The 10,369-nt window shown below is 38.5% G+C and overlaps 1 protein-coding gene, 1 long non-coding RNA gene and 1 other non-coding gene across 3 annotated transcripts in view; all 3 read right to left on the reverse strand.

Moving 5' to 3' along the window:
- Positions 1 to 266: 266 nt before the first annotated feature.
- Positions 267 to 10,369, reverse strand: part of LOC135339471 (HAUS augmin-like complex subunit 8) — a 61,394-nt gene continuing 51,291 nt past the window's right edge. Inside the window, exon 9 of the mRNA XM_064535579.1 lies at positions 267 to 516. Coding sequence (XP_064391649.1) covers positions 432 to 516 — 85 coding nt within the window. The 3' untranslated portion in view covers positions 267 to 431. The remainder of the gene's footprint in view (positions 517 to 10,369) is intronic.
- Trnai-uau (transfer RNA isoleucine (anticodon UAU)) lies at positions 1,579 to 1,670 on the reverse strand. The gene is given in 2 exon segments: positions 1,579 to 1,614; positions 1,633 to 1,670. It is a non-coding gene; the product is annotated as a tRNA-Ile (tRNA).
- LOC135339473 (uncharacterized) overlaps positions 2,344 to 10,369 on the reverse strand; it is a 55,318-nt gene continuing 47,292 nt past the window's right edge. The window contains exon 4 of the long non-coding RNA XR_010396005.1: positions 2,344 to 2,839. This is a non-coding gene — a long non-coding RNA (uncharacterized LOC135339473). The remainder of the gene's footprint in view (positions 2,840 to 10,369) is intronic.

The raw sequence follows: 10,369 nt of genomic DNA on the forward strand, positions 1-10,369 counted from the left end.
CACACCTCTCTAAGCCATTACTTCCAATGCTGAACAAGACAAGTACAAGACATGCAATGCCTTGTCCACACTATACGTACTCTTACTCCCATAGAGAAATGAAGCACTGCATGCTAGCTATGTGTGTATGGCATCAGATATGACCCAAAACAAAGTAATAACGATTTCTGAACATGATAAAAATCATAAAATCCTAATCAATGCTTAAGATGGAGGGCATTTTGTTGGAGTGTAAATTGTAGTGACATAGATCTTATAATTATAATGGTATGTATGGCATCAGATATGACCCAAAACAGACTATGTTTTTTTTATCAATAACAATTTCTGTACATGATAAAAATCATAAAATCATATTAAATCAATGCTTAAGATGGAGAGCATTTTGAATTGTAGTGACATTAGATCCTATAATTATAATGGTGTTCACGTTACGTGGTTCTTTGCTTGCATTCCAAGTGCACACTGGTATGGTGCAGCTGTTGCTTGGTGACTGTTTCTAGAGAACTCCAACATCTGCAAATGAGTTAATAATTATACAGTAGAGGCCAAATTAAAGTTTCTATTTCGTTTGTGTAGTACTGCGTTTGTTTTGATTCTGTTGCACGCAAGCAAAACAATCGGTTGGTGCATGTGCAATCAAGCTTGCAATGTGTTGGTTACACAAACCGCTAATTGGATTCGTAGTAATTAAGGCAATTGCTACATGTACATGCATGCTGCAATGTACCAGTACTTATTCGGTTTAAGGAGCAAAAAAATAATTGCGAAGCCAGAGGTCATTTCTTTTGAAGGTTGAAAAGTTATGTTGAAGTCCTAGTGTCGCATATTTAGAGGGTCGCATCTAATTGGAGGTTAGTCTACTATCCTCGATTACAGGCCGCTTAATGTTTCTAGTGGCCTGGAATTGAGGCTATGGTTTGACCTCTATTTAGGATGCGACATAAACATTTTTTCAACACAGCAGTCGCTACTTTTAGAGGTCAGAAAATTACCTAAGATCGAGGATGTTGCATATTTGGAGGGTCGCCTTAAATCGAATGAGTATGGTAACCACAAAACCACTGCGTAGGCGAAACAGGCCTTTGCGTGCAATCTAACCAGCTATCTACCCAAACGGAACAGAAACTTTAATTTGGCTTTTACTGTAAATGAAGCTTTGCAATGGGTTAACTTAAAGTGATAGGATTCATCATATGCAAGAGGCAATGCATTCAAGAATTTATCAGTGGATCGAAGGAAAACTATAATGCAAAATTGAGAAAGCAATAATTAATTTTGTTGATCGAGACACACCTTTTCAGTTCTTTGTCGAGAGTAGTCACTACTGCACCAGTAGACTCAGCGAAGGAGGTCACCTGATTCATGAGAGACATTGTAATGTTCTACTCGAATGTGAGTTAACTAAGTATGGCTATACAATTACATTTGAGAGTTTGGGGCGTATGTCCATCATGACATCTCCCAATTGCAACACATCCTCACACTCCGCCAGCTTCTCTGTCAGTTGCCCTGGTAACAAAGAGAGCCTCAACTCACAACTTGTCATTAAATCAATGCCCAAACTAGCAAAACGTATTTCCCAGGAGAGGATCGAACTCTCGACCTTCGCATTACTCAGCCAATACTGCTTATAAGTACGACGCGCTAACCAACTGGGCCACTGGGAACTTCACATAATAAAACTGCCAATGGAGGATGCCGGGCTATTTCTAATTGCTAAGTTAAAGACTTAACACACTTCATTTGTAGTAAACACACTTTATTAGTCTACACTGTTACTATGCATGGGGTCTTTTGAAAACTCTTACAAAGCTTCGACCACTAACATTTACCTTACCACGAAAACACGGTCTACAAAACCACCAAGGAAAGAAACATTTCTCTACATGCCCCCAGGGTGTCTTTATATTCACATGATTGCACAGAGTAGAAGTTCCCTCACCTTCATCGACTGGTAGTATTCCACATAGATCCATGTCATGTCTGGTGGCATCCAGAGCTCTCGCCATGGCAACATATAGCTCCTCTCCAGATGAGCCATGCTTGAGACTACTGGACCAAGACCTTGCAGCTGTGGGAGTGTGCATATGTGTGTGAGTGTGTGGACAGTTATTCGGACAGTTAATCAGTAGTGGAAAAGTTAGCATGCAGTTATACATGTATAAACATGTACAAATTATTTCTCCTTCAGATATAGACCACACCCACCTGTATGTCCATGGTTTTGTCTAGCGCCAGATTCTCCTTTCAGTGTCAAGATTCTTTTTCAGCTCCACACTGTTACACTTCTTGCCCTCCACACTTTCCATATATAGACTGTATAGCTGTCTCTGTGGAAGAAAATACAATTCTATACTGACGTAGCTTATTCAATTAACCGACAAAATACAGCTTTCTGGCTGAAAACGTTCCCAGGCTAATAAATATCATATGCACTAATATCAAGGGCATATAAAAGAAGAGAGGGCATGCAACACCAATTAAAATTCGAAATTCTTCCACATTATTCAAGCAGTTATTTTTTTATACACATATATACCACTACCACACATACTCACCTTGTACCATATAATATACCATATGCACTTCCCATGTCGTGCCACACCATATACCTTCTCCCATGCTCCACTCACTATCTTATTGCTTGTTCCTCATCACCCCGTGGTCACTGAAACTCCTCCTCACACCCTCACTGTTCATCATTGTTAAAAGTATTCAGTGTCAGAGCTTCTTTCGATGATTGTGCTCAGTGGAGCCATTTGATTGGCTGGCTGGATCATGTGATTGTTGCTGTATACTACCGCCCGGGCATTGATTGTACTATCCTTTTGGCTTCCTACATTCAACAGGTATTGCACAACCATTATAACAAAATTGTTTCACAAACATTTAGCATTGTATTGTCAAACAATATATATAGGAGCTAAACACACTGCAGTGAAGTATATATAGCTTTACGTCACTAATATTAATTTTGACCAAATATGTGGTACTATCCCATGTACATGTATCACTCATGAAAGGCTAAGTACTGTATCACTCATGAAAGGCTAAGTACTACGTATACTTACAGCTACAGTATAGTGAGAAAGAATCAGTAAACATTGTATATAATTATAGTCACAGACAAATTCCCGCTATATATATAGCTATAAAATTAGCTAGGAAAGTGTAACACACCGACCTGACAGTGCATGCTAAGAAAGAGAGCAACTCCTTACCAAGACTTCATCAAAATGGAACAGAACATATCATTTATAACCACGGATGACTTTGGAAAGAAATTGAAAGAAGAATATTCTCCACCAACAGATCAAAATAAACATATTGATTACTTCTACTTCCGAGGTTCTGAAGACAAACATCACATTGCAGACAAAATTGCTCAACGTTTCAAAACAATTGTGGGTGATGATTTCTTTACATTGATAAATCAGGAATGGCTAGGCTTTACAATAATTAAGTACCCATTGGCAGAAGGAACAAGCGAAGATGACAGGGAGAAAAAGATCAACGAAAAGCTTCGATCCCCAATTGCTAGTGACCTGACAGACACCAAGGTCATTTTCAACTGAGCTTGCCTCTACCACAGCTATGACATGAATGAAGATACTATCCAGGCGAGTGATATCGGAAAAGTCATGAAACAAGGCAATGCTCAACAAGAGGATACACATAACACCCATCAAGAATTTTTCTATCTCACAGTTCAAATTAAGCCCCAGGAGACATTAAATGTTTCCTCATTTCTTAGGAGACTCCCTGGAAATTGGAAGAAATTAGAACCGCATAATACCTGGCCAGATACCTTCTTGGGACATTTTCCGAAGTCACCTTTCGATAAAACAGAGCGCGAAAGGGAAGCTCGTCTCAATCGTGAAGTTCGACTTCCTCTCATGAAGGTGTTAGAAGATGAACTCATGACAACTTATCCCAAGACTGGGGACACGATCGAGAGGAGAGTTCTGGTTTTGATGACCAGAGCCTGTAAACTTGAATCTGCTAATACTGGAATCTAACTATGAATTCTGACTATCGTACAGATTTTACATGCAAAAATTATATTGTAAATATATAGCTGCTTTTGTTGTATACACATGCACATGCATATAGTTACACAGTATAATAATTCTATATTGATCATGAGGACCTGACACTATTAATGACAACAGGCTCCATTGACGTTATGGGGTTCAAGGAAGCATAAAATGAACACTTACTTCAGTTGACTTGCATGTATAATTATACATTTATATACTTGCACTGTTTACAATAATTGTGTTGTAAGTAATGGCAGTGTAAGTCTCTCTAGCTCAAACTGACAGTATTTGTGACTATGTCTACAACAAATATGGTTCTATAAGCTTCCAAATACTTTCAAATATACAAACATTTGATGCATCCAGGCTTGGACAAGTCATTATCCTATGATTTAAACAAATAACATTAATGGCTACCCTCTCAACCATATACACTATACTGGTCCAACTAAATGAGTCAAAACAGAACCAGGATGGGATGGATCCTTTTCTTTAAGAGACAAGAAACAGCAATGATTGAACACGAATATGAAACGCAAATTGTTAACAAAAGCATTCTCAAAACCCCTAGCGACGAGCACTTGGATTATATGATAACACCATTGACAGTCGCACTATACTCTCGAGCATCATTCTTGCAACACTTATTCCTGGAAATTGGAAAGGTGGATTCCGAGGCTTGGCCACATATATATATTGTTATAGCTATGAGAATAGCAAGTCAATAGCCACATGTTGCTACATGTAAGATATAAGGGAAGCCAAGCATTTCTGTTTACTGTTTACACATGCTTTGTGTGTATGGCTTATAATTAAATATTCATACCACTTAAGTGGTCGTGAATATTGACTGTTTGAAATTTAAATCCTTGAATGATGAATCGGCAGGAAGTCTAGCGCTTATGTTATGAAGAACTAAGAAGAGTAGACTATTGTACACTGTAAACTATACAATGAACAATGAGCTGTTCCTTAAAGGCTACCAAGACACCTATAATACTATGTCATCAACCTGTCAATGGCAGTTAAACGCTACATTCGCCTAAACATGCATGTTGGCTCGATCGGACATTCGATGGTGATCGTTATACATTGCACACTGGAATGGCGTCGCAATGATGTCCCGGTTTGATAAGTCACACCCCACCAGGCTTGTCACCTCGGACTCGTCGGGGTCGTGGGGATGCATGTGAGGCATTCTATACCCAGCTCTACATGATTCCAGCTCAAATGGCCCACATCCATGGGACCCATTGTCATTGCCATGGCAATATGGGGTCAGGAGTGGCAAGGCCATGCAGTCACTCTACTTCCGTTAGGATAACGCAGCATGCAGTTGTGGCGTTAGTCAATGCAGGCACAAGCAGAGACGACGACCTTATGAGAAACATTATAAGCTTCATCATGGAACTTCGTTGTGTCGATTTCCCACATCAGGGGTATCCACAATTCGCTAGCTAAAGTTTAGGCAAACTGCTTTTCTTTCAAGTATTCCAAGCTTAACTTTTATCTGGCTACAAAGTTTTGGCTGTCGAGTAGCAAATTTATTTACCAACTACTCAAAAATATCTCAGGCTAATCGAAAGTGCAAACTTTATAGGCAATCTTGATATAATTTTGAAGCTTAAGGTCTGTTGTATTTAATTTGATAAAATTTGCATGCTATAAGGGGCATCTTCTTATAGGCCACGTCACAATATATCGTCAGCACACGTGAACTGGCTTACACAAACACAATTAACAGCAACACGTATCAACACGAGAATGTACATAATTACACACATACACCACCGGATGTTTCATGTACTAAAATTATTGTTTTGACCAAATATATGTACTCATGAAACAGCTACTTGGTACTATACAAAGTCTGCAAATCTGCGAAAGAATCAATAACTGTGAGTTTCAATAACAATACATGTATATACAGTCATAGACAACTTTCTGCTATAATTATGCGTATAACATAACAGCCAGAAAATTGTAATGGCATGTCACAGTCTAGTCTATATGAAACCAAGAGTATAGATAAGAGTAAGAGTGTTGAACTGCTACAGTGCCATCACTTGATAGTATGTTAGCAACTTCCCAGAAACCATACATGCTAGTTGTGCAGTTCTGGCAGTGCTACAAACCACAGACCACAGTTTACTCAAGAACACTTAACAGTTTACTCCACAGCACTCATTAATTGAATAGTGACGACAGTGATGGTAAATGCGGTTCTATGTTAACTATTTATACAGCACTCTTATTCTTGACGAAACTTATCACAAGAACGTTAATTGTAAGTGCATGACACATGTAAAACATGGCAGCAACATACTCTACCCTATATATGAAGTTGCAAATACTTCATATAGGAATGGTAAGAAAGATCCCAACACTGTACTCCCAATAAACTATTGTTGGGCTAATGGATCAAGCTAAAAGACTCTGAGCAAGCCTTGATAAACTTAGAACAGAGGCTGAAAGGGTAGAAAATGATGGTTGCATGGACAGCCCGAAAATTGAAAATTGATTTTCAACGATCCATTCAGCAATGAGCGTTAATGAGAAAATGCACTTAATAGTGAAAAAGGTTAACCTCTCAATACGGACAAACAGGAAACCACACTCACATTTCATGTCCAATGTGGTAGAGCATACTGGCACTCCAATAATATCTTGGATTTCAGCATAGATACTGTAACAGGAAAGATAATCACGTGTGGATATAGGCTACACATAAAATCAATATATACAGAGCTTGACCAGCCATCCGTGTTCCCCACCAAATGCGGGAAAACAACCTTTATGGCTGTTACAGCAAATACAGACTTTTGGGGGTGTTGTAAAATGTTGGGAACGAAGAAAACATGAATACACCACATACATGCACAGGGATATACTGTTACACAAAAAATATTTGGCCAAAAACGCTAAAATTTATAGTGTGTCGTCAAAACATCTGGGAACTAATTAAGCAACACTGTAAACAAGCTATTCCATAAAACAATTCGTTGTAACGAGTACGTGACTCCCTGAGAATTGTGAATCAAACTTTCACTTAAATGGTCACAAACATTAATGGGTACTATAATTTGAATGCTTGAATGAGTCGACAGGAAGTATATATAGTGCTGCAGCGTTGTGAATAAAGTAAACACTCGGAATGGCCTGAACTGCTTTATAGCATACGCATGGATATTTCCTAATCCTAACCCTAAAACATCACCAATTGAGACAGAATGTCAACAAAGGGAAATCAGACTATTCGAATGCCACTGCTAGCTCTTGTTTAAACAATTTTCTTTGTTCCAAAAGTTTAACGACACCCCCACACATGAATTTCAAATGCTCTAATAGATATATCTATCAGCCTCGATTTCTGAGTAAACGTGTACAGCAAAATATAATTTTATAGCTATAGTGTATATACGTATATAGGGTTTCACTGTGAGCCAAACCACCCAAAAAAACGTGCTAGTGTTACACTGTTACACAAACATCTTTTGCCAAAAATGCTACAATTCATAGTGTGCATGTGTGTCGTCAAAAGTCTGGGAACTAGCAAATATGAATGCAATGTACAAGGTCATTCCATAAAACACTTCATTGAAACAAATCACTCCATCAGAATTGTGAATCTTGCTTATGCAACATTTACGAGAATGGCGACAAGCACTTGTATTATTATGATAGCACCATCAACAGTCGCACTATACTCTCGAGCATCATTCTTGCAACAATTATTCCTGGAAATCGGAAAGGTGGATTCTGAGGCCGGTTGGCCACACATATATTAATAGCAAGTCAATAGCCACATGTTGCTACATGTAAGATATAAGGGAAGCCAAGCATTTCTGTTTACTGTTTACACATGCTTTGTGTGTATAGCTTATAAATATTCATGAACCACTTAAGTGGTCGTGAATATTGACTGTTTGAAATTTGAATCCTTGAATGAGCCTTGGTTCTTACAACAAATCTAATATCTACTTGTAAAACTCTAGCTACTAGCCAGCAACAAATTCACTGAGTTTTATGCTCTGAACTTGTCTCTTTATGGCGCTTACTTGCCACCAGTTGAATTTCGTCATTGGAATGCATTTTAACGACTTCTTTGTCTTTCTTGCCTTCAATCAAGAAATAGCAGCCACGTGAGCTTAATCGCGTGTCGTACCTCCGAGTAGACAATGAACAATGAGCTGTTCCTTAAAGGCTACCAGGACACCTATAATCACTATGTCATCAACCTGTCAATGGCAGTTAAACGCTACATTCGCCTATAAACATGCATGTTGGCTCGATCGGAAATTCGATGGTGGTCGTTATACAGTGCACACTGGAATGGCGTCGCAACGATGTCCCGGTTTGATAAGTCACACCCCACCAGGCTTGTCACCTCGGACTCGTCGGGGTCGTGGGGATGCATGTGAGGCATTCTATAACCAGCTCTGGTTCCATCAAGTGGGCCACGGAAAATCTCAAATAGGACCCAAACATAACCTCACTTCGCTCGGAAATATGTCTTGTGTCAGTGTCAGTTGCAATTGTGTGCTGTGTTTATGATGACTATACGTCCTATAATTATTATGTCATTTTTGGGGGGGAAAAATCTGATTTTTTATGGGACTTTTTATGAATAATATAGGCACATTTTTCAAGAACTATAATAATGAGTGAAAAAAGTATAGGGGGTTATTTCGAGACATTTTTTCACGGATTGCTCATTTTCGAGATAGGGGTTCATATGACCATACCCCTACAGTAGAAACGATCGGAATGATTCTTGAAATGTTCGAGGACCTAAATTTTCAAAGTTTGCGGTCCGAGATAATTTAGTGCCTCGTAAAACCCGCTACTGGTACGTACATCTATCGAATAAAGGCCTAGCTAGCCCTGCAGCCAACAATTCAAGCATTCAAATATTAGTACCCCATTAATGTTCATGACCATTTAAGTAAAAGTTTAATTCACAATTCTGAGGGAGTCACTAGCTTGTTACAACCAAGTGTCTTATGGAATGACCTGTGTACATTGTATTCATATTTGCTTAATTAGTTCCCAGACTTTTTGACGACACACACACACTATCAGGTGGGTGGTGCATGTGTGGGCATTAGTGTAGTTTTACAGCTGACTTGTTCTTTGCTGTGATCCTACAATGCATATAATTATGTCTCATGCACTACTAAAACTCAAATCTCAAAAGTTTCTGCATACCTCTAGCTCCTGTTTGCTTCTTGGCTAGCATTTATTATGTAACACTCTTTATGTTAACAATAATTATGTCAACAGCCGAGGGTTAGCACTTCAGTACTCTGTAGTTCCCATTTTAATTCCCATGCATGGATGATCAATTAAAAACAATGGTGGGTGGTGGGTATTTACGATATTTATGTTGATGGTACACATATAATCTACAATATCGGGTGTATGCCTCGATCTATAATGTACAGGGTATTAATGCTAGCATCATACAGTCATTTTAGTAAAACTTGCAATATTTTGTGTAACTTGGCTGTAACCACGTAGTAACCACAGAAAGGACATGATTATGAATATAATTAAACCATGTAAGCAGCAAAACCAAGTCAAATATCAGTTATGTAACAGCAAGCATGCATTGAATGACTTCAGCACAGCCTCAGAAAACAGCTCCATATGCCAATGAAACTCAGTTGAGAATGGTTATTTAATTGACCTTATACCCATTATAATTATTTTACGAGTTATTAATATACATCGCAGGGTGGCAGTGTCAGTGTTGTAGGCTAGTGGAGAAGGGAAGCAACATGCATGCATTACTGTATGCTGAAAATAAGTTACATGGGTATAATTATGTACATGTATAGTGTTATCTCGAAATTAATGAGAACCCTGGACACTTATACAACATTCTCTTCATTGGCATGTTTGAACTGTTCTCTGAGGCCATGCGAAGTCATTATGGTGTACAGTGTACATGCAATGCAGAAAAAGTAGTGCTTGCTGTTAGATGTTTGAACTTTCCATGCTTAATCGTATTCATAATCATCTATGTGGTTACAACTGTGGTTACAGCAAAGTTTATCAGAATTGCAAGTTTTACTAAAATGACTGTAACATTGACATACATGTACCTATATCAGATAATTACTTATTACACAGCCCAAAGAACAGGTCAGCTGTAAAACTACACTAATGCCCACACATACACCATCCACCTGATAGTGTGTGTGTCGTCAAAAAGTCTGGGAACTAATTAAGCAAATATGAATACAATGTACACAGGTCATTCCATAAGACACTTGGTTGTAACGAGCTAGTGACTCCCTCAGAATTGTGAATTAAACTTTCAC

Source organism: Halichondria panicea, chromosome 8 (assembly GCF_963675165.1).
Source record: "Halichondria panicea chromosome 8, odHalPani1.1, whole genome shotgun sequence".
In the NCBI taxonomy this organism is placed as follows: domain Eukaryota; kingdom Metazoa; phylum Porifera; class Demospongiae; order Suberitida; family Halichondriidae; genus Halichondria; species Halichondria panicea.